The sequence below is a fragment of the Lepidochelys olivacea genome (assembly GCF_965140295.1).
Source record: "Lepidochelys olivacea isolate rLepOli2 genome assembly, chromosome: 2".
Lineage (NCBI taxonomy): Eukaryota > Metazoa > Chordata > Testudines > Cheloniidae > Lepidochelys > Lepidochelys olivacea.
Window position 1 is genome coordinate 233978238 of NC_140412.1, and position 24467 is coordinate 234002704.

At 39.3% G+C, this 24467-nt stretch overlaps 1 protein-coding gene across 3 annotated transcripts in view; it reads left to right on the top strand.

Moving 5' to 3' along the window:
* MLLT10 (MLLT10 histone lysine methyltransferase DOT1L cofactor) overlaps positions 1–24467 on the top strand; it is a 238691-nt gene that overhangs the window by 210794 nt on the left and 3430 nt on the right. For 2 of the 3 annotated variants that reach the window (XM_084621830.1, XM_084621831.1), the window contains 7 exons: positions 3679–3796; positions 5090–5183; positions 14205–14359; positions 16207–16395; positions 17051–17139; positions 17274–17623; positions 23747–23849. In XM_084621830.1, the coding sequence (XP_084477956.1) occupies positions 3679–3796; positions 5090–5183; positions 14205–14359; positions 16207–16395; positions 17051–17139; positions 17274–17623; positions 23747–23849 (1098 nt within the window). The remainder of the gene's footprint in view (positions 1–3678; positions 3797–5089; positions 5184–14204; positions 14360–16206; positions 16396–17050; positions 17140–17273; positions 17624–23746; positions 23850–24467) is intronic. The other variant, XM_084621832.1, reaches the window with a different exon arrangement.

A 24467-nucleotide genomic window follows, 5' to 3' on the forward strand; every position in this document is an offset into this window, starting at 1 on the left:
AATTTACTCAATTTAGTTGATGTGTACAAATAATTTTCAAACTTAATTAAAAATATATGTGACTTTCCTTTTTACTGTAGGAGAAATACATTAGAGGCCAATTAGAATGGTCATTTCTTCTTATTATAATCAACCATTCCTTGAATTATAGTGTATTATCTATGTTCATCTTGTGTTGCTTTGCTCCTTTATTGAATTTTCCATAAATAAAATCAAAATTTGATAAATTATACATTTATCTCTAATTAGGCTTAAATCTGTCTGTTGAAATCATTTTCAGTAAGATTTGTTTTCTGGGCATTAAAAACAAAGATTTAGTTAAATATAAATATTTTTTATTTGAATTTTGTACAAGTACATGTGTTGCAAGTTGGCTGTTAAAGAGAATCAGCTGAAATAAAGAATGCTACAGCTTTAAAAGTGATGCATTTTAGAGGTTGTTTCAATCCTGTGACCTTAATGTGTATTGACAGGATGATTGCGCATTTTTAATAAATGCTGGCTATAGCCTGTTTCAACTGAGTGAAATGTGAAGCTCCTATTTCACCTTTAAATAATGCAGTTCTCTAATACCTTCTTTACTTTCCTGTCAGATGAAGTCATATACATAGTAATACTTTTCAAATCCATATTCCTGACATTTTCCTTCCTCATAAAAAGAATATAGTTCTAAGTTTTACTGCCAGCTATTTGAGCAGTTCTATTAAAGTGAGTTTTTCCTGAGGAGTTGCATAAGATGTGTGATGTCACTAGGAATTCTCAAAAAGAAAAGGAGGACTTAGGGCACCTTTAGAGACAAACAAATTTATCTGAGCATAAGCTTTCGTGAGCTGAGCTGTAGCTCACGAAAGCTTATGCTCAGATAAATTTGTTTGTCTCTAAAGGTGCCCTAAGTCCTCCTTTTCTTTTTGCGAATACAGACTAACACGGCTGCTACTCTGAAACTAGGAATTCTGTAGTTCTAGCTTACGTCACAGGAAGTCTTAAAATGTTTTTAGTTAAAGTGTAAGCAAAGATTTAAATGTAGGTAGCGAACCACCACTTGTGAAAAACCTCAGACTCTTAAATATTGTTCAAATCATGCCAAGCTTTTCGATCTGGTATGTCAACCCACACAGCAAACATTTAATTTCTTTGATGTGTGTTGTTTTGCGCTTTGATAGCTTCTCAGCAGAGACTTGCTGTTCCTTTCAAGATATGTAGATCATTCTAACAAATTTCATCCAGCTCTGCTTATGAATTTTTTTGTTAATTTCAGTCTACTAAACATGTTCTGTTTTTGCCGATTATGGAAATTGTGCCACAATTATACATTTATTTGTGATCTTAAACATACTACTTTACTTTAGTTTTATTAACCTTGCTGTGAATTAAATAGAATGAGAATAATGGGGGCGGGAATCCAATCTCTGCAGCAGAAGTGAGTAGTGTACCTTTTGGACTTGATTTTTTTAAAAATCTCATTCTCCTGAAATGCTAGCACTTTGAACTTCCAAAAATTAAAAACTAATAAAACATAATTCACATCTGTTAAAGGGTAGAAATACACTAATGTAATTTACAACTGCCTCAATTAAACTTAAATTTGGAATATACAGTGTTTTACCTTGTTGGTCTTGTCTTTTTTAAATATAGGAGCAGATAATGCCTTTGATTAATTTTCTGTTTATTAACGTTTTCTTCAGAGAAAGTGTTTACCAGAAATTTGTAATTCCTATTATTTGCATAAGAGGAAAAACAAAAAGTTACTAACAAATAATGCTAGTCGATTTGGAGTCATGCTATAGGTGTTTATTGAGGAAAACAGCTGGAATGGTTCAGTGCTGCCTGCTTCCATCAGTAAGTGTCACTGAACTTAGTGGAAATTAATGTACTACATTTCAGGGACATATTCACATAACCAGGTAAGTGAAAAGACTTGAGAGTATTTTAAACAGCTTTTAACTTTTGCAGATTTATTCTAATGGAAATATTCTACAAACCTTGAAATAAGGGCCAGATTCTCCATACTTGGTGAACCTGTGAGCGTTTGTGATTTATGTTCCTATAAAAATCTATTAAAATGACAATTGTCTTACAGAATTTCTTGTTCCTACATTTTATATTTGTTTATTCTAACATTATACTCAACAATAGAAAAACTTGAATACAAGTACTGGCCAAGATTTCTCACCAGTATATAGTAAATACAACATCATTGAAAACAGTTGTGTGAATTTGTAAAAGTCCATTCATCAAGTTTAATATGTTGGCTAAAAGCCAAACCTTAATGGCAGTGTATGATCCTTTCCAGAGACATAGTTTACACTGTGTAATATTTTTCTTGTAATAACCAGTACGTGTCTCTTGTGTGCAGTTATACATGTCAAAATGTCCTGCAACTTGGCTTCCCTGCTGTTCACCTTATTTTTTACATCTCAAAAAAATAAGCATTTCATTTCTTCTGAAAAGCGTATTTGCATGTTCTTATTCAGGTTCATGCTAAGATTATTGTTCATGTAATCTCACAGGTTGTGCATCTGTTTTTCTGTAAACACAAGAGCATAGACCTAAAATCTATTTTTTATTCTTAAAAAGGTGTGTTCTTTCAGGCTAATGTAAATATCTTCTATTAGCACCAGCAGCATTGTTTTTGTGTGCGATAGCGTGCTTCCAAAATTCAGTATTAAGGCAGATCTGTTCTTCGAAAGGGAGAAAGTATAAACAGCCAAGGGAGGAAGGTATTTTTATTGCATTGGATTATGCAAGTTTTTGGCCAGCCTCCTTAGCTTCATCTGTTTAAGGGTTCATTTTCGCTTGTTTGGCACAAGTCCCAGCAAAGACCTTCAGAATTGTGGTTAGCAACATGAATGAATACAAACTTTTGACGAGCTCTTCAGTAAGTAGAGCTGGCCAGCTGCCAAAAATACAGTTCCTTATATGGGGTCAGGGCAAAACTGTGATTCGTTGAGCCCCGTATTGTATAGAAAACATACTTGTAATGGCTGTTTGCTTTCTTTAAAATAAAAACAAAACAAAACAAAAAAACACCAGGCTTCCTAGCCTATCAAAATAGGAAGTAACAAAATAGTGTGCAGGTTTTACTAATGACAGAGTAGAGCAAAGGAAATATGGCTCTGTGTAGTTAAACTATAGAGCTGGAAGGTGGACCTTTTGACCTCCACAGCCGTCTTGTGATGTAAGGAACCCAAGCATTTGTGAGACATCTGTTGTCTACCTGCCCTTATTTTGTAAATGGTTTAATAAGATTAAATAATTAGTAGGATAACTGCATGGTCACCATGCCACTAAGTCCTGGCATTGGCTGAATACTTAAGAATTGTAAGCAAGTCTACACATCCTACTTGTTGTATGCCAATCATTTAAAAGTTGCAAATCAAACATTTCTAACAATTCATACAATAACATTTTTAATTTTTATAGAAGCTTTTTGCTTAATGTATATACCAGAGAAAATAGCAATTTACACTTTAGTACATTCAGAAAGTATTGCAATTATATTTCCTTATTCCCAAATCTTGATTGAAAATCATTAATTACTTTTTAAATATTCATTAACTTTTAAGTATTTTACATACTAGTAATTAATTTTGATTCATGAGGAAGTGTCCTTAAAATAAATTAAGAATTTTTCTTCCAGACTTTTTTAAAATTGTAGTTTTAATTGTTGTCTTACAGGCAAACACCCTACCTGGATCTTCCCTCAGTTTGCCTCCATCCCACATGTATGGTAATAGGCTGAACCCTAATTCAGCAATGGCAGCACTTATAGCTCAGTCTGAAAACAGTCAAGCAGGTAAGCTTGCTAGAACTGTTCAAAGCATCTGCTTTCCTGATTTTAACTATTTAAAATATGACCGCTAATTTTATTCGTGATCTCTTGGTTGGGAATTTGGCTCCTAAATGACTGTATATGGTTCTTTCATGTTGGAAGTAAATTCTTTGTTGTACTGCAAAATAGCTATGCATTTTTTACTGTCTGAAATGTAAATGTTTAAGCAGAGCCATCAGCAGGCAGGAATGCAACAATGTCTCCTGTGACTTTTGTGTGATTGATGTGGTCAGTTCTCTTAGTTCTTTGCAAAGAAAGTAACAGCACTGGGTTTTGTCTTGAATAGTTTAAACCTTTATTTGCATAATTCATGAAATTGCATTGCACACAACTTTGTGTGGCAGAAAGATCCTGTTAGAGAACTTCTACAGTGTTTAATAATCCTGTGAATATTTACCAATTGACATTTTGTAACATCGCAGAAGAGACCAGTTTTAATGAGCTGCTGGATTTGCTTTGTTTCATTCCATCCTTAAGGATTTGTTGACATGTCATAGTAGTCATGCCTGTTTGGGGGAAGGGAATGAGTTTAGCAGTTTACCAAGAATGGATCAGTCATGTCTTTGCCCTCTAAGAGGTCAGAGGTCATTTGACTCAGAAAAGGGGGAGGGAAACCTTGAAGGGGGCAGATAGGGTTATTTTACTGAGAGGCCATAGGGAAAATAACCTTTTTGAGTCCTTCCAAGCAAAACATTTCTTTATATTTATTTAATGAGGGTTTTTGTTTGTTTGTTTTAATACATTTTAGCAAAAGTCTTTTCTTTGCTCTTGCTTATAAACAGTAGCAATTTATAAAGTAAGCACTTCAATAAAATGTTCAGTAAATCTTTAAACCAATATGTAATTGTTAGACGATGGTAGGTTTTAGGCATTATATATTTTATGAGTTGTCTTGGGATGAAAAGTGTTTAAAAAAAAGAAAGCATCAGGATTTGCTGTGATAAGCATACAGATTAGCTGTCCACAGCTGTGATTCATTACTTTCACCGTAGAAATTAAAAGTGGCTGAGGGGAGGGCACTGCAAATGCAAACCATGCTTCTGTGCTGTAAAACAGAAAGGAATGAAAGAACTGAACATAATCCATGGCCTGGTACACCCACAGAAATGTGTAAGGACAACGCCTTACATGCTACAGTTCAGCAATCTTCAACTATCTACACATTAGTAGTAACTGCAGGTAGTGGTTAAGGTTTAATATATTTTAAAAATACAGCAGCTTTAAAACTCTTATCTAATAAGAGTAACTTTTTATCAGCTGTGAAATATTACATTACAGAGCAAGATCTTGGAGATAATACTCACAGCCTTGTTGGCAGGGGAGGTTCACCCAGAGGAAGTCTCTCACCACGGTAAGCGTTATTTACGTTAGAGAGTACAGGCAAAGGAAACATTTTAAGATTTGGAAACTTATTTATCTTTTATCGATAGTGCATATGTTTGTTAAGATTCTAAAGAATTATGCAGACAATGTACATGTCCAGGAAGTTAGAAAAATGATGCCAAATTTACGCTGATATTAACTAAAACTCATGTGATTAGTTTTGCAAGATAAATGATCTCTTTACCTAAGGTTACTGAGATAATGGAAATCTCTTTAAAGGGACCTGCTTATAATTTTCTGTCCACATGTGGTATTAGTTCCACTCTATACCTATTTTTGTTACTATAATGCTTTTTTTTAAAATGTCCAAAAATACCCATCTAGCAGCAGATTACAGTACTGGAGGTAAAACTTAGGCAACATTACTATATCCGAATTTTGTATTTTCTTGCTCTAGAGACAGTGCACTTGATCTCCACTATTGAAATTTGACAATAGAATCTTCTGTATAGAATTCTTTCACTATAACATATTAGTAATTGTTGCCATTGATTTTTAAATTATAATTTTAAGGAAAAACATTCAAATAGTCTGGGGTTTTTTAAGTGAAATAGGAGTGCTATTTGTGATAATGGTTACTTTTAAAGAATGATTATTTTGCATATGTGGCCTATTTGAAGTAGGGTATTTTAAGGATGCTGTTGTATGCCTTGCTTGGGCATTGGCATCAGGATTGCTCGATAGGATTGCTCGATAGGATTAGATTGCTCGATAGGATAGCTCTGGGCCTGCCTGAGCCTCAGGTACCTCTGCTTAAGCCTGATGTATCATCTCTGAGCCCAGAGTATATGATAAGTCAACAGGGGTAATCACCTGCAGGTCTTGTGATAGTCCTCACACCACTCAAGCGGGTTCAGCCTATCCCAAGAGGACCCAAGAGGTGATCCCTGGGCACATACATAGGCTCCTAAGGGAAGCAGTCTTTCCAGTCTTCTCTACAACACTACTCTGGCCAGGAACACTTCAATTGCCAATAATTTCAACAGGCTGCCCTTGCTCTTGCTCCTGCTTAGCCGTACCTGTTTCCATGCTAGCCTGCCTTGTCTCCAGCCTGCCTCTGCTCCTGCCTCAGCTGGACATCCAGTAACTCTGACAATAGGCCTCCAAAGAATTTCAGTTACTGTTTTATAGTATTGTAACACTGTATTTCATTACAGTCTGAGATTGTTGTAGAAGTCCATAATTAACAAAGCTATATTAGGTTATAATTTAATGTATATGTTATATATTGGTGGACATGGGGACACTAGAGCTGTTCAAGGAAAAGATCACTAGAATTTTTAAACATGGGCAAAACAATGTATTTTTCTCTAGCCTCGTTCTTGTAAATGGCTGAATCATTTTGGCTGAAATTTTATTAAAAAAAAAATCAGCCTGAGGCAGACACCCTGAAATCAAAGTTTGGCAAAGTTATAAGCGCTTGAAAACTGGGTCTTACAATAGGAAGCGTCAGGCAGCATTAATGATGGACAGTGCCACCAGCCCTATCTACAATATAAAAAAAGACTATACTGTGACCTGTGGGGCCTAGAATAGCCCAGACTGAAATGCCAAAATCAGGGCAGGTTGCAAAAAGGAGAGCAGATTTTCCCAAAACTGGAGGTTAACACTGAAGTTAGATTCACCAGCCAGTCACAAACTGTGCTCCTGATCCCCCATACTGGTTATCAAGAAGCTGAAAAAAGAAATCACACAGCCCCCCCCCCCCCATTTCATGCCAGTTTTCTGGCTCCCAATTAGCATGTAGGTCCAGTAAAACGAGAAGTTATTTAAAAACTCTGCTCACTATACAAAATGTTCTTCTGATCCCAAAAGGGCCAGCCACATTATCAGATCAATACTAGTTTGGGTCTTACCTAAAATACCACGCTGCCAGCTTGGTATCTAAAACCAAAGGTTTATTAGAAAAAAGAAAAGAAAAGAGTTGGTAAATGGTCAGAGCAATGAGTTACTAACTTCAGAGTCCATACGTCAGGTTCTTAGCAGCATTGGTGGGTTTGCTGGCTTGTAGAGGCCTTCTAGAACATCCCCAAAGCTTGGATGGGTCTGTCAGTCCTTTGTTCAGTGCTTCAGTTTGTAGAGAAGTTGCTCCAGAGGTAAGAAGCAGGATTGAAGACAAAATGCAGGTGGCTTTTTATGTCTGTTGCCATGTGACATGTATTTTGTTTGTCCCAAACACAAACTTACAGTACATGGGAGTCCCCTGTCCACCCAGCATGTCCCCTACATGTCCTGCTGATTCATAGGTGAAGTCCCTGGCTTCTCTCAATGGGTTCATTGTATAGCTGATTGCCTTTGATAAGCCATCAAGCAGGTTGGATAGTGCTGATCCCAATCTGTCTGGGGGTATTACCCAGACACATAGCACAAGTTTGAAATACAAACATATATTTATAAAGTACAAAGATGATACATACATATAAACATGATTATCATATTTAGCCAATCATAATTTTTCCACTGATACGTTACATGGCATATCATGTAAGATTCTTTGTAATACTGGTATCAATATTATAAATGTAAATTATAAATATAATATAAATTCCAGACAGTGTCACACATACCTTGCACCTTTGACTGCCTAATATAACCTCTGCCCACTAATCCATCTCTGCATCTCTCTTGTAATGTTCAAATCTGAGCAACTTCATACATTTGCCATTAAAAAAAGAAAAGACACAGAAATGTTTGCTTCATTCTTTGAAATATGGAGATTCTCTTCGCCCCCCTCCACCCCCCCCAAAAAAATAAAATAATCTTATATGTAGGACAGACAATAGTTAGGCCTGAAAGTCTTGGAACATCAGAATTTAAAGTTGTAGGATTTTTATATATTAGACAAGCTATTTTAAGACACTTTTACAGGGTTGTTTTGGGTTGGTTTTTTTACATTTATTAGTTTTATTTTTTTTCTTTCTGAACCCTGTACAGTTGGGCTTATTGTAACTAGACCACCTACTTACAGGAGGTGGGGTACAAAAATAGACTTAAAACTCAAAAATATTCTTTATTTTTTTTATATATATATAATATATATGGTTTACTAAAGTGGAGTGGTTTGAAGATTTTATTGGCACTCATTTGGTATGACCTACATAACTCACTTGTGAATTGTGCAGCCATTCCAGCTGATGCTAATAATAGTTTTATACTGCTCTACAATAATTGTATTAGATATCTAATCTCACACACACACATACACCCATACTTCATGTATAATATAAATGTTGGCGTATATAGTGTGTGTGTATATAAATGATTTCAGTTTTGAATGGGAAGCGCTACTTTTGCCAAGCATGCCTCAAATATTATTTAACTAATATACCCCAAAACATTCAAAATAACATACAGTGTATCGTACCTGTTTTTAAATATGTATGTACATCCCTATATAAATGCAAATCAATATGTTAATACAATAGTGAGGCCAAGAATTTACACAGTTACATGCTGACTCTGCAATACGTAGGAGGTAAATATTGAAGGAAACATGGTACAAAAATGTATGCCTGAAATGAGGCAAGGGCTTCTGTTTCATTGACTGCATATATAACACACTATACAGAGCATTCTAATTCTGTCTAGCAAATAGTTGAACATGGTGGAATTTCTTGGGTTTTTTAATTTTAATTAGAAAATTCTACACAAAAGTCACTTCACAAGAATGTTGAGATTGAAAGTGAAGCACTCGGATATCAGGAAATGAGAGTAACTTGTCTGCCCAACTGTAACTCTCCCCTCTTGTACATATAATCCTTTATTATGGGATCAAATACTAATGTATTGTAAGTGACTTGTTCCCTTGTAGTGAATAAAACAAGGGGGCACTGGAAAAGATCACTTCATAGCTAAGGCAGTGGACTGGAATACAGACTATTTAGATTCTGTTCTTGACTTTGCTACAGACTTCCTGTGTAACCCTTGGGCAAGTTGTTTAATCTTTTTGCTTTAGTTCTACAACTGTAAAATACAGAGAGTATACTTCCTGACCTCGCAGGGGTGTTGTGAGGATTAAGTAATCCTCATAAGACAATCTGTTGTTATAATGTTGACTGCGTTAGAAAAGCCTATACAGAAAGAATAGAAGTTTCTAATTATAATGCAGATTTGAATGAAGTGTAAATCAGTTCAAAATGATTCTGCAAGAGTTCTCTTCCTTATTCATCACTTCAACCACATAAAGACAAGTACTTTGTGGTGACATTTAAGTCCATTCTTCACCTATCTTTGACCTGCATATCACTTATATGCTGTTGAACCGTCAATCTCTGCCTCTGCTTTGCTAGTGATGCCAATCTTTATCCATTTGTCAAATTTTTCAGTAAGCTCCTTTGCGCTTTCTCTCATATCGTCCTTTATGTGTAGGAGGAATAACCCATAAAAATCTGCAAAGTTACTGTATTTTCTTTCTCTAAATCAAAATCACCTGTGCTGTAATACCTACTAAAGCATTTGATAGTTGTTAGGCATCTACTGTGCTGTGACCACTGCTTTATTACATTAATTATAATTAAGGCTACAATTTAGTCACGGGTATTTGTAGTTAGTCATGGACAGGTCACAGGCAGTAAACAAAAATTCACAGTCCATGACCTGTCTATGACTTGTACTATAAATACCCCTGACTAAATCTTTGCTGGGGGGCCAGCAGCACCACCTGCCAGGGGCTGACAAGGCCCAGGTCTTGACACCCAGCCACTGAGGCATGCCCCGGCACCAGGGAAGCACATGACCCCACTTGCTAAGCATGGAGGCATCCAGAACTAAGTACTAAGAACTACTAAAATGACTAAACTAATTCCTGTCAAGCTGTAATACTATTTACACTAAGAACTGCAGAAAAATCACTAGGAGAAGGAATGCCTGAGCAAAGTGGTCCCAACGGATACCACTGATGGAAAAAAAAATTCTGGCAACTGTACTCCGGGTGTGCACACCCCTACGGTGGCATGGACATGTGCAAGGACCTGAAATAGTAATATTACTTTATAAAAAAATCCTAAAAACATTAGCTTTGCACTCAAAAGGCAAAAAATAACAAAGTTAAAGTTTCAGAGAGGTAGCTGTGTTACTCTGTATCCACAAAAATGTGCCACCAGAATCTTCGGAGTCTTTAAGGTGCCAGGTTAAAGTTGCCTATCCAACCTTAACTCTGCCACCTTTGTGCATATGCATTCATATACTGTCTTAATACATAATCATATCCTAATCTTTCCACTGGACCCATTTCATTCAGAATGAATTTCACCACTCTGAAGACAGCCAGTACAAGGTCTATGGACCCCTTAATCCCTTTTTGAGGCTTCACCCACAGTCTACAAGGTGGACCGTACTCAATGAACAGAACAGCTGCTCAATAGTTCTTCTTATCCCCATTTTTCCCTATGTGGCCCTCTGTCTCATTCAGAGCCAGATCCAAAGCCAACTGAAGTTAACGGGCATCTTTCCGTTGCCTCCAATGGGTTCTGGATCAGGCGCTCAGGTATTACTTATTTGTGGTGTGACAGCAACTCTCAATCAAGGATCACAGTCCCGCTATTATAGACTCTGTACAAATATATAACAACAAATTTGTCACTGAAAAAGAGTGTAGACCAAAAGACAACAGGTAGATATAGACAGACAGGGAGAGAACAAGGAAACAGTGAGTCAATTATGATTATGTTGGTCACGGAGGTCGGGTAAGTCATGGATTACGTGATTTTCTGTGACCTCTGTGATTTCTGCAGTGGTTCTACAGCCTGCTGGACTGGTCGCTACTGGAGCGGCCCATGAGGCCAGCCACACCGGCCACTGCTCAGGCAGCACTGGGTAGCTGATCCTGGGGATTACCTGAGCAGTGACCAGTGTGGCTGGCCCCGGAGACCACATGAGCAGTGGTCGCGGGAGCGGCCATAGCAGCAGCAGCAGGTGGGCAGCCCATGGCGTTGATCCAAGGGCAGCTGGAGCAGTATATGAATGCATATGCACAAAGGTGGCAGAGTTAAGGTTGGATAGGCAACTTTAACTTGGCACCTTAAAGACTCCGAAGATTCTGGTGGCACGTTTTTGTGGATACAGAGTAACACAGCTACCCCTCTGAAACTTTAACTTTGTTATTTTTTGACTTTTGAGTGCAAAGCTAATGTTTTGGGGATATTTTTATAAAGTAATATTACTACTTCAGGTGCTTGCACATGTCCATGCCACCGTAGGGGTGTGCACACCCGGAGTACAGTTGCCAGAATTTTTTTCCATCAGTGGTATCTGTTGGGACCACTTTGCTCAGGCATTCCTTCTCCTAGTGATTTTTCTGCAGTTCTTAGTGTAAATAGTATTACAGCTTGACAGGAATTAGTTTAGTCATTTTAGTAGTTTTTAGTACTTAGTTCTGGATGCCTCCATGCTTAGCTAGTGGGATCATGTTCTTCCCTGGTGTCGGGGCATGCCTCAGTGGCTGGGTGTCAAGCCCTGGGCCTCCAGTGGTAAGTCTGTGCCTTTGAGTGACCTGCACTCAAGCTGTCTTAAGTGCCTTGGGAAATCCCATAAGAAATACTGCTGCCAAATTTGTAGGGACCTCAAATCCTGAAACAAAAAGGACTAAGTGGCAAGACTAAAGGTCCTCTATATGGAGGCAACCTTAAGACCTGCCTTGGAGCCGCACTTGGACTCGGCACCGAGCACCTCAGCCTTGGTGTGGCGCACTCCTCCCACAGCTCGGGATTTGTGGCACCGATGATCTTCCTCAGTGCCTAAGAAGCAGCATCATTAAGCATCAAGAGAAGAGCCAGTCCCTGGTGCATATCAGCAGGGTCAAGAAAGTACTACAGGCTCCAGCAGACTGACCATTACTTTTCACAGCCACCCAGACAGGATCAGTAGAGGAGGAAGAGCAGAGGATTCAGGCGCAGATCCATCCTCCTTGGCTGCTCCTGTGCCGTCTGGCCTCAGACACTCAGGATCTTTGAAGCACTCGTTTTGACGAGACACTCATAGGTCGGCATTGCTGTCCCCTCTACATTGGATCATAGAATCATAGAATATTAGGGTTGGAAGGGACCTTGGGAGGTCATCTAGTCCAACCTCCTGCTCAAAGCAGGACCAATCCCCAATTTTTGCTCCAGATCCTTAAATGGCCCTCTCAAGGATTGAACTTGCAACCCTGGGTTTAGCAGGCCAATGGTCAAACCACCGAGCTATCCCTCCCCCCAATCCAGTTACCCCTTTGTTCTCCAGCTGCCACTTCCACTCCCTGGACTCGGATTACTTCAGATTGCTACGTTCTCAGCACAATAGAACTGGATTGCACCATCCAATTGTTGTCTACCCCACTTTCCCACCCCACCCTCCCCATCCCTCTTCAGGGACCCTTCTCACAAGCGAATGTTGGAACAAGAAGTCCAATCCTTCCTTCAGGTAGGAGCCATGGAAGAGGTTCTGTTTCACCTAATAGATTAGAGATCCCATCCCTCCCTGGGACCTGAGCCTTCTCCTGTCAAAGGTTACAGAGCCCCCATTTAAGCTGCTAACAACATGCTCAATGTTACGCCTATCTAGTGGCCAGAAGATTCTCAGAGATCTGGGCACTCACATCAGAGCCCCCATATATGGTCTTCTTCAAGGACAAAGTCCAGTTACAACCACATCCATCATTCCTCTCAAAGTTCCTAAGCAATCAAGCAGTCTTTCTGCCGTTATTCTATCCTAAACCGCATGTGAATAGGGAGGAACAGTGCCTTCACTCTTTGGATGTCAGGCAGGCTTTCTACATACAAAGGATCAGACCATCCACAGATCTGCTCAACTGTTCATAATGATAGCATAAAGAATGAAGGGTCTCCCCATCTCTCCACAGAGAATCTCATCCTGGATTACGTCTTGCATCCAGGCATTTTATGAACTCATGGGCATCTTGCTCCTAGCTAATCTGATGGCTCACTCCACAAGGTCTCAAGCCTCCTCCGCCGCTTTGCTAGCGTAAGTCCTGATTCAGGACATCTGCAAGGCAGCACCTGGTCATCAGGCCACCATTTGCAATGTACTATGCCATTACCCAGCAGGCTAGAGACAACGCCAGCTTTGGCCGAGCAGTCTTGCAGTCAGCCTGCCCTTGAACTCTGAACCCCTCTCCTGTACAACTGCTTGTGAGTCACCTACCTTGGAATGGACATGTGCAAGCACCCAAAGAAGAAAAAATGGTTACTAATTTTTCCATAACGGTTGTACTTTGAGATGTGTTGCACATGTCCATTCCAAAACCCACGCTCTGTCCCCACTTATCAGAGGCAGTTGGTAAGAAGAAGCTGAAAGGGAGCGGGGTCGCCAGGGCCATTTATACTGGCACTATGAGCATGTGGCGCCAGAGGACTCTGGAGCTGACCTGACAGATGCCACTAGGGAGAAAAAATTCTGGCATCTGTGCTTGAGGCACGCATACACCTACATTGGAATGGACATGTGCAACATTTCTCGAAGAAAAACAATTATGGAAATGTTAGTAACCGTTTTTTCTACTCAGTCACTCTCTATTCAAAAATTTCTCTTTATGGGGCTTTTTGGCACAACTCACATCAAAATTACATGTGACCTATGTACTATGGGAGAATATAATAATAGTAATGATTTTAATCAGGTTTCATATTTTGCATTTCACCATTGTCTAGATGTTTAGATATTTGATTTATAATTTATTACTATACTGAGCACCTATTTCCTGCTCTAGCAATATGTGCTCTGAAATCAATAATAGCTGTCTGTTAGACATAAACTGCTAGTGGAGCTAAACTAATGTATCTGTTTTCTGTGCACAAATTCCCAAACTGCTGTTTTCCGTTAAAACCTGGGTGATGAGAGCTCAGAGTTCCTAGTGGCTTTGAGAAGCTTAGTGTTGGAAGCTCTGGATTATGTAGGTGCTAGGGGCTAGCACAAGGTAAGAAACTTTATGGGCCCTTTGCTAAATACATTTCCCTCCTTCCTTTAAATGTGTAAATTACTATGTTTTCAACAGATCTCCTGTAAGCAGCTTACAGATTCGCTATGATCAGTCAGTGAACAGCAGTGTGGAAAATTTGCCCCCGGTAGCTGCCAGCATTGAACAGCTTTTGGAGAGGCAGTGGAGTGAAGGCCAGCAATTTTTGCTAGAACAGGGCACCCCTAGTGACAGTAAGTATTCACGTTTTCTGTTGTTACTGGCTTTTTTTGTTTGTTGGGCAGTGTTATAAATAATTATCACCCAGTGAATGCCTAAGTCTTTTTAAACAACCTGTTCACCATTTTATGCTGCATAGTTTATAACTTCTGTTTTGTACTGATTATTTTTAAGGCTTGGTTCCTCAATTGTGCTTTATTTTGTGTGATGCTGATATTCTGAAATGTTTCTTTAGAACTTTATTTCTGGTATTTTTAGTACAAACTACCTGTTTTTCACAAGTGTTGTGCAGGTGTTCTACAGTGCTTTTATATTTTGTTTATGCTCTCTTATTCGATTCTTGTACTGGGTTATTTATTTTTCAAGAGTTGTGTTTACCAAATGAAATAACTGAAAAGTGAATACAGATAAAGCTTAACTGAGGAAATAATATTGGTTTGGATTTATTCATAATCAATGAGAAATCAATATAAATAAAAATTGATTCAATAGTTGTATACAAGATATAAAAATAATTATTTTGTTACTTTTTGTGTGTATATACTATTGAACATGCTATTCTGATTGTTGGTAGTGAGTAAAGTGCCATCTAGTTGGTACTTTTATGAATGGTACCCTGACAAAAATGCTAATTGTGAGGAAATTCATGCGGGGATAATCCTTTAAACATGATAGCTGGAGGACAGGTTTAGCTAAGTCTTATTGCATCTCATTTGGGCGCTCTGAGGGTTCCTTTGTATGTTCTTGAAGAGGAGGGATAAAAAGCTAAATCCTTGGGAAATGACCAGATGTGCCTACACCAGTAGACTTGTGTCTGTCGTAGGCCCAGAGGTCATGTTAAACAAATATAATTTGGTATTTAAAAAGTGGCTGGCTATCCCTGTGGCATGACAGCTACTCTGTATCCCTAGTTGGGACATCCATGTTCTGGAACAAAATCAGAATTTGAGGAAATGTGCATGGTAGAAGCTGTGCTTGTTCAGATGATGATGCGCTTTATTTGCAAAGAAAGGGTGGTAACTGCAATGCTCACGTAGTGCTCCCTGCTGGGTGATCTGTAGATTGACACTGAAAGCAGCCGGAAGATTTAGCATCCGGCAAGGTGTATGGTGATTGAAAAGCAAAATGAAAACAAACAAAAGAAAACCCCATAAACCTGAATAAAGGGTTTTCATTGATCACATAAATTTGCAATTTATTTGACAAAGAATTCAATAGAACAGTTCCTTTTGCACATACTTTTCCTTTGCATTTTTAAAAAAACAATAATAGTTGACTACATAAAAACAATGCATATATTTCAGAGCTTTGATCTGCTCTTAGAGTTTTTAGTTGTATTTTAAACTTCATAAGTCAATAGAATAGGCATTCCACAACTGCTCTGTTACCTGCATGTCATTAAAGGAATCTTGTTTTTCTTTTCTTTTTTCTTTTTTTTATGGCTGCATTTACAGAAAAAGCACATTGTACTGAAACTTGCTCAAAATTAACATAGACCCTGATGGTGCAACTGTCTCTGCATGGAAGTAAGGGTCCATCTACATGGATCCACAGTTGGGACTTTGTTATATATTAGTTTATGTATTTTAAATAGCATACCTCTGACTTCAAAGGAGAAATTTTAGGATTTTTTTTTATTTTAGTACATTCTCATTAATTATTTGGGGTGGATTTTCACTTTAAGCACTATCTTAATTGGCAATATTAATCCGCAGTATGTAACTAGGGATGCTAAGGATATATATAGTATTTAAAATTCTAACACATGACGTATTGTGCAATCCTGAGATATTCTTCATAAAGAAAAAACTTTGAATGTGACCTTAAAAGAGATCAGATTTATTAATCAATTGTTTTCTAGTTCTGGGAATGCTGAAGTCATTACACCAACTTCAAGTTGAAAATCGACGGTTAGAGGAACAGATTAAGAACCTGACTGCTAAAAAGGAGCGCCTCCAGCTATTAAATGCACAGCTTTCAGTTCCCTTTCCAACAATAACTTCAAACCCTAGCCCATCTCATCAAGTACATGCATTTCCAGCACAAGCTGGTAAGTAGAGAAAAATGTTTCCCACATTTTGCATAGTACTCTTATCAAAGTAACCTGAAGACTCTTTATGTAAAAGGCCTATTTTACCCCTATTTGCCATGAATGGGAGATACATGTGTGTACAAAGAGAACAGATCCAGTATAATTGGTGGGTTTTTTTAAATGATTTGTCTGGTGTGTATAATTAATCACTGACAATATTTTTGTTGGAGAAAAGAATGGCAAGTTTATATTGGATCTGGGAATTTTTTAGATATAAGCTTTCCCTGAACAAGCTACTTTGTGCATACTTGTCTTTTACTTTTTTATTAAAAAAAAAAAAAAATCTGAAAAACTTTCACAAGAGAAAAATTTCCCCTTGTTTTAATGTGTTTTAAGACGCATGAGACTTACACAAATAATTGCTGCTTATGTCCAGGAATTTTATTTTTCACTATTCAGTCTTGAATCCATCCATCACCTTTTACTAGTCAGTTAAACTAATATTTTACCTTGGGGTTGTGATTATAAGAAATTAAGTTTATGGTCAAGTTTTGTGTATTCTATGTTTAACATCAACATTCTGCTGAAATAAATTATTCTGAATATTTTAATATTTTAAACATGTTAAATGCAAAAATTAAACTTCACTTTATTTTTTAAATCATCACTTTAGCACCTAGCACTGATTCCTTGAACAGCAGTAAAAGCCCTCATCTGGGAAACAGTTTTTTACCTGACAATTCTCTCCCTGTATTAAACCAGGTAACTTTGTTTTGTTTTGTTTTGTTTTTCTAACCTTGTTATAAATTAACTTCATCTCAGAATCCTTGTGCTGTTCTGTTTTGTTTGAAATTCTATACAGCTGAGGGTTTTTGTTGGTTTGTTTTTTACATTAGGAGATAACCTCCAGTGGACAGAGTACCAGCAGTTCATCAGTTCTTTCCACTCCACCACCTGCTGGGCAGAGTCCCGCTCAGCCAGGCTCAGGAGTTCAACAGGTCAATGGTGTGACAGTGGGGGCACTAGCTAGTGGTATGCAGACTGTAACATCCACCATTCCTGCAGTGCCTGGTGTGGGTGGAATAATTGGAGCATTGCCAGGTAACCAGCTGGCAATCAATGGAATTGTAGGGACTTTAAATGGGGTGATTCAGACCCCTGCCACAATATCCCAGAATCCTTCTCTCACTCATGCAGCTGGGCCACCTAATGTATCACATCCTCTGCCAACAACACTAAATAACAGGTAAGAATCTTACCAAAATGTATTTGCTTTTTCTTATTGTCGCCATACACTGTGTGCATTACTAGCTTAATTTGGTTAAACAGTTTTAAGCATAGAGTTTATTTTATTTAGCATTTCTTCTAGCCTATGAATGCCTGACTAGATTCTTGTGTTCTGTGTAAGACCAGTGTTAAGAGGACAGGAATTTAATTGCACTATGGATAATGAAGTTTAAAAATCAGCAATTCCTGCCGTACAATTTTTGGGGCTTCACAGACCATGGTAGTTAGGGTTCATCTATTTCTGCCTTTTCCATTTTCTCCTAAATATGCTTTGGTTGATCCCATTAATGTGTCACAATGAGCCCAAACAGGTTCACTCAAAAGAAAAGTACTGTATATACTCGTTCATAAGCCGAATTTTTTTAGTAAAAAAGGGAAGCACCAGAGAAGGGGGTTGGCTTATGAATGGGTATAGAGCAAGAGAGGTGGGACACAGCCCCTCCCCCCAACAGAAGGAGCAAGGAGAGGCAGCAGAGCCAGAAGGGAAGAGGCAGGGCCAGAGTGTCGCTGCTTCTGGCCATACTGCTCTGCCCCCAGCCTCTGAAGCAGCTGAAGCTCCGGGGCTGGCAGGCTACAGCTGTGCTGCCTGGCCCCACCCCCCAGAGCAGGCTGTGACCGCGCTGCCCAGCCTGCCGGAGCAGCTATGGCCAGTCCAGAGACATCCTCCCTGGCCCTCCCCAGATAAGGTGGGAAGGGATGGGATGGTGAGAGTGTGGGGGTCCCGGGCTAGGGGTGGGGTCATGTGGGGGTGGTCACAGGGGTTACTCCCCTGACCTTCAGCTTCTCCCCCCCAAAAAATTTCTCCACGAGTTGCTGTCCCGGCCCGTAAGGGTAAGCAGCTGGCACGCTGGGACACTTCCTTTACTTAGGTTTACCTCCATGCCTGCGGTAAACAAACCATCTCGGCCCGCCAACAGCTTATCCTGATGGCCCAGGAGCCAAAGTTTTCCGACCCCTGAATTATAGGGTCGGCTTATGAATGGGTCATAAAAATTTTCCATTTTTACTTATCCATCCTGGGGGGGTCGTCTTATAAACAAACTGGCTTATGATCGAGTATATACGGTAGTCTTAGCTAGAGTAAACTGTTTTTCCAGTGGCAGTGAAGTACCATTGAAAATGACTTTAAGGTATGGTGTTGCATTTATCCCACATGCAATATGCTATTATACATACAAAAAACTACATAAAAACAGTATTTATGTTGCAAAGTCAAGCACTCCAAAGTTAGAAGATGGTAGATTAAAAAGTTCCGGTCTACCTTAATTCTTCCCCCTTGCACAAGTTGGGCAGCATTATGGTTACACAGGTAATCATGTATCTGGCATTTCCTAACTTTTGAGTGCTTGACTTCGCAACCTAAATAATGTTCTTTTAATGTAGTCTTTTTGTATGTCATTTCCTAGTTTTTTTAAAAGAAAAAAGATAAAAGATTCAGTTATGAGCATCTGTAACAACCCCTCTCTCCCATCAAAATGTATCATAAGCAGGCTTTGAATCCTAAACCTTCAGGATTGCAGCACAGACTGCTATCACTGGAACTATGGGGCTAACTATGTTAGGTGGCAACAGGAGATGGCTGTTATCCCAGAGGGAAGATAACCTGTTTGGATTGGGAGGTAGTTGAGGGGAGAGGCCAGCCTGGTCCTGTTCTCTTACTTCCTGCCCACCCACCCCACTTGGGAGTTGGGAAAGCTCCATCCCCATGTGGGCTTCCCCCGGAGTGTGGAAACAGAGGAAATGGGCTGCAGGGTCTTGGCTGGGGCTGTTTCCAGGGGTCAGGGAGCATCCCAGCTTCACGTGGTTGTTCCAGAAGGGAGCATTGGCCACTGGGGCCATTTCTGGGGGTGGGGAGACTAACTCCAGATCTCTTCTCTCCCATCTCCCATGCCTCCACAGCTACCCTGGTAGCTGCCAAATGTTCCCAGTACAGTGTTGTTACTGGCAGCAGCTGCTGCAGGGGTGACAGCCTAGCACTTCAGAATGTTTGTGTGTTATGTTGGCATGTACCAAAAATGTTCTCAGAAATGAAATGAGAGAAGATAAATAGCTATTTTAATAAGTTTATATCTTGGAAAGAGCTGAATAGAATTTCATAGTACAAAGAAAAGGCACTTCTGTAGCTCAAGGGCATCCTGGCTGTTGACTGTCAAAGCTCTCACTTTATAATAGAAAGTGTTAAGCAACCTAAATTTAGGGATTTTTAGCATATCATAATTTTCCTCTTCCATGTATAAAAGTGGGTTCCAAATACTGCCATCTTTTCCTCCACAACATTGCCAAAATCTGATAATTTATTTCTATCTGTCCAGATCCTGCAAAAACTCTTGTGCATGCCTTCCTCATATCATACTTTAGTTATGGTAACCTGCCACTCTACAGCCTCTTTGATACACACATCACCCACTTTAGTCCATTCAATTGATGCTGTCAGAATCCTATTTCTTGCCTGTCAATCTACCTACATACCCTCCCATCTTAGAAACACTTGGAAGAGTCTCCCTTCTTCACTATTTCAAGTTTCAACTTCATGTCTGCCCCTTCCAGGTAGTCTATAACCCCAGTTACCTTACCTTTTCTCCTTTCTTATTACCCTTTTCTGTTCTGCTCCCCCAGCAATGCCAAATTCAATGCCCCATTCATGCCCTTGTCCCACATATATCTGTTTTCTTTCATGTACTTGTTGCTTATCTGTAATGTTCCCCTCCTTCTCTTTCGAGTTCCTCCCTAGGACCCACTTCTGCCATGTAACTAACCAACTAGGACATCCATGTAGTCATACATTACAAAAAAAAAACAAATCCACCCTCCTTATTACATCAGAGCAAGCACTAACCCTCACTGATTAACTGTATAATCTAATTAATGACACTGGTGTATGCTTACCCTATTCCTGCTGTCTTGTTTCTCCCATGTTTGCTTGCCTTAACTTATTTTGTAAGGGATGGTATTGTCTCTTACGTTTTCGAAGGATTCTGGCACACCTTTGGGTGCAGATAGAAAGATATATTATATTTTACATATATGAAAGTACTTTCCACGTGGTTGAGCCTTCAGAAACACTGTTTTTGAAAATATGCTGAGCACTGTTTGGTCCTGTCCACTTTTGCAGTTAAACCATGTTCAACAGTGGTTCAGCTACACCTACGCTCATTGCCCTGTGTCTTTTCTATACTAAACACCTTTGGAAAAGTCTCTTGCTTTTGTACTTCCACTGATACAGCTGACCCAGTGTGAGGGCTTAATTAGGGCTTGTCTTCACTACTGGGGAGATTGACACTGCTGCAATCAATGCACCAGGTGAAGATCTGCAAAATAGATGTCAGAGCACTCTCCGGTCAACTCCATTACTCCAGCTCCCCGAAAAGATTAAGGTAGTCGACTGGAGAGCATCTCCCGATATTTAGGGTGAATTGCTACTGCTGGTTAATTACAAAAGTCATGGATCTGAGAAGACAACTTCATGTGGGAGATAGGTAGTATAATTGAAGACCTCTGCATGCATGTTGCTTCCACAGATCCACACACACTTCTCATTACTGTGCTGCTTGGGAAAGCTATGAGCTGCAGCAGAAGTATATGTTGAAGTATTTCACTGGGGGAAAAGCATTCAAAATCAGAGGCTGGGGGAGAAATAGATTAATAGAAGGAGCCCCACCCCAACCCATACAACACACAGGAGGGTTAAATGATTGTTGGAATGAAAGGGAACAATCCTCTTTTTCTCCAGGCAGAGGAGCTTGTGGGACAGGGCGTTTCAAACTAATCAGATATGTTAGTCAGAGGCCTCCAAAAAAGTAAATCCCCATTCCAACCAGGGAAAGCACACCCAGTTAGGAATCCCAGGAAACTTCCCTTTCCTGGCAGCTTTGGGAGGCAAGCTTGTCTTCTTCACTTGGGTGTTTCTTTGGAAATTTAGTTCTCCAGCTGTGTGTGTGGACAAGGGGATAAAGAGACAGAAAAAATAATTAGGGAGAAGTGAGACGCTAAATATGTGGGAAGAGGTAGAGCACATGATATATGGGGAAAGAAAGAATGGGATGGAGAAAGAATGAAAAGAGCAACAGGCAATAAAAACAATGCAGAAAAGGACACATTGTAATTATAGGAAAATGTGTAAAAAGTGGAGTGAATACTAAAAGCTCGATACAAATACGTTGTTACATTTAAAATAATTTAATAAATAGTTGAGTAACATGAAATAGAATAAAAAGTACATGAAGAGTTTTGTTCCTTTGAATTCTAAGAGAGTTAGTTTGGGAGGAGTGGTGATAGCACAGGTGTTTTTCAACCCTGGCTAGTTGGTGTCAGGCAAAGTTTTAAGGCCTTGCTAATTCATCGTTGTCTATTTGTATTACCATAGCACCTAGGAGCCTTAGTTATGGTGTCCTGTTGTGCTAGGCATTGTACAAACACAGAACAAAAAGACTGTCCCTGTCCCAAAGAGCTTACAATCATAGGGGAAAACAAGAGACATTTGATGTCTATAGAAAAAAGAAAAGGAGTACTTGTGGCACCTTAGAGACTAACCAATTTATTAGAGCATAAGCTTTCGTGAGCTACAGCTCACTTCATCAGATGCATTAGTCTCTAAGGTGCCACAAGTACTCCTTTTCTTTTTGCGAATACAGACTAACACGGCTGTTACTCTGAAACTTGATGTCTATAGACAGATTCATAGAAGAACACAAGGAAACAATGACAGGTTTCAGAGTCACAGCCGTGTTAATCTGTATTCGCAAAAAGAAAAGGAGTGGCACTCGATGAAGTTAGCTGTAGCTCACGAAAGCTTATGCTCAAATAAATTGGTTAGTCTCTAAGGTGCCACAAGCACTCCTTTTCTTTTCAAGGAAACAGTGAGACCGTATTTGTCAGCTTTTTAGGCAATGGTCACGGCAGCTAGCCATCATGAAGTTTTTTGTCGGCACCACAGCAAACAAGAGTTTTAAGCAAGGATTTGAGGGACGATAATGAGGTAGTTTTGCAGATGTTTATGGGGCATGCTTCCTCATGAGGGACAGCATGGGAGAAAACACAGAGATTCTTGTTTGAAAATTTAGCAAGTGGGCAATGGAGGCTGACATCAAGGGCTATTTGGAGGTAGGAGTCAACATGTCAATAGCAAATGAAAGATGATAGGTAGCGTGGGGATAGGTTTGTGAAAGGCCTTCAGAGTGAAGCCCAGCAGCTTACATTTGATGTGAGAGAGAAAGAGAAGCCAGTAGCAGATTTAAAGAGAGGGATAACATGCTCAAAATGAGAGGCTAGGAAAATAATCTTTGGAGCAGTTCTGAATGGATATGTGGCCAACATTGCATTTGTCAAAGCCGCAGAAAAGTATGTTGTAGTAATTGAGATGTGAGATCATGAGAGTCTGGACAAGTGTTTTAGCTGTGTGGATGGATAGGAAAGGCCATGTCTTAGAGACATTATATAGAAAGAATATGCAAGATTTAGACATACTCTGGATGTGAGGGTCTAGAGAGATGTCCAAGCTAAAAATAAAACCCAGGTTATTGGCCTGGTGACAGGTAGGGCAGTGGTGTTGTCCATAGTTCTTGAGAAAGAAGGTATTGGGGGAAGTTAAGGGGGAAGGATTGAGAGTTCTGTTTTAGCCATGTTGAGCTTGAGCTGATGGCTAGACGTTCACAAGGAGATGTTAGAGAGACAGGCTGAGATTTCAGTTTGGACAGGTCTGTAGTAGACAGACAGACCTGTAAATCATCAGCATAAAGATGGTTATTAAATTTGTGTTTGTGGGTGAGACTGGAGTATCCAGGCATATGTTAACAAAATGTGGGTGAGCTATGTGCATATTATAACTGTGTGTATGTTTACTTTGCTGTCCAACTTATGCAAGAAATAACTACTCATTTGCTATTGGTATTCAGTGGGATATCTAGCAACATTTAATCAAAATGCTATATAGCAAGTGAGTGTTACTTATCAAAAAGTCTATACATGATTTCAGTTTGTAATTTTGCTGAAAGGCTGAAGTAAAAATGATGCCCCAGACATCCATTAGTCAAATAAACTGCAGTGTCACATTGCAGAAACTAAGAGCTTGGTCATTGCTTTGCAGTGCCTCGGGACTAGGATTACTTCCTGACCAACAGAGACAACTTCTGCTCCATCAACAGCACCAGCAATTTCAGCAGTTACTGAGTACTCAACAACTCACATCAGTATGTCCTATATTTATAATAGAATTAGCTATGTTCTGTGTAAAGCTGAGTCACGACCACTGCTTTCTGAAGTATAGACAAACTCCTCAGGTTAATACAAATATTAGACCTGTGTGGATTAACTCCTTGATCATATGTCTGTTTAAAAAAATTAATTTTCAAAAATAGTTTATTGTTCACTTGTCTGCACCTTTTTATATCATGGGGAATATGTTCACTGTAAATATTGGTTTGCATTGTAGGATATATATGCCACTCGGCACCTGCTTGGAAAAATTTTAGTTTGTATTCAAAGTAGCATGATTTTAATACTGTGCCAAACATATTTGAGACCCTTTTTTGTAAGAAAAGGATATCAAATCTAGGGTCCTGTGATAGAGGCTTTCCCCAGGCCTCAGCTGAACTTCCTGTTGAGCTGCTGACATTAAGAAAGCTTGAAGAGGCTCTCTCTTCCATCCTCCACGTTTCTGTGGAGCTTCATCATTGCAACCCATGTTAACTGGAGTGTGGTAAATTGTGGTTACATTGCAAAAAACACTAGGGTAAGAAAGAACCTAGAAAGGAGTGACAATTGGTTGAATGATTGTTGATTAGAATGTTCTTTCCTTGTATTACCTA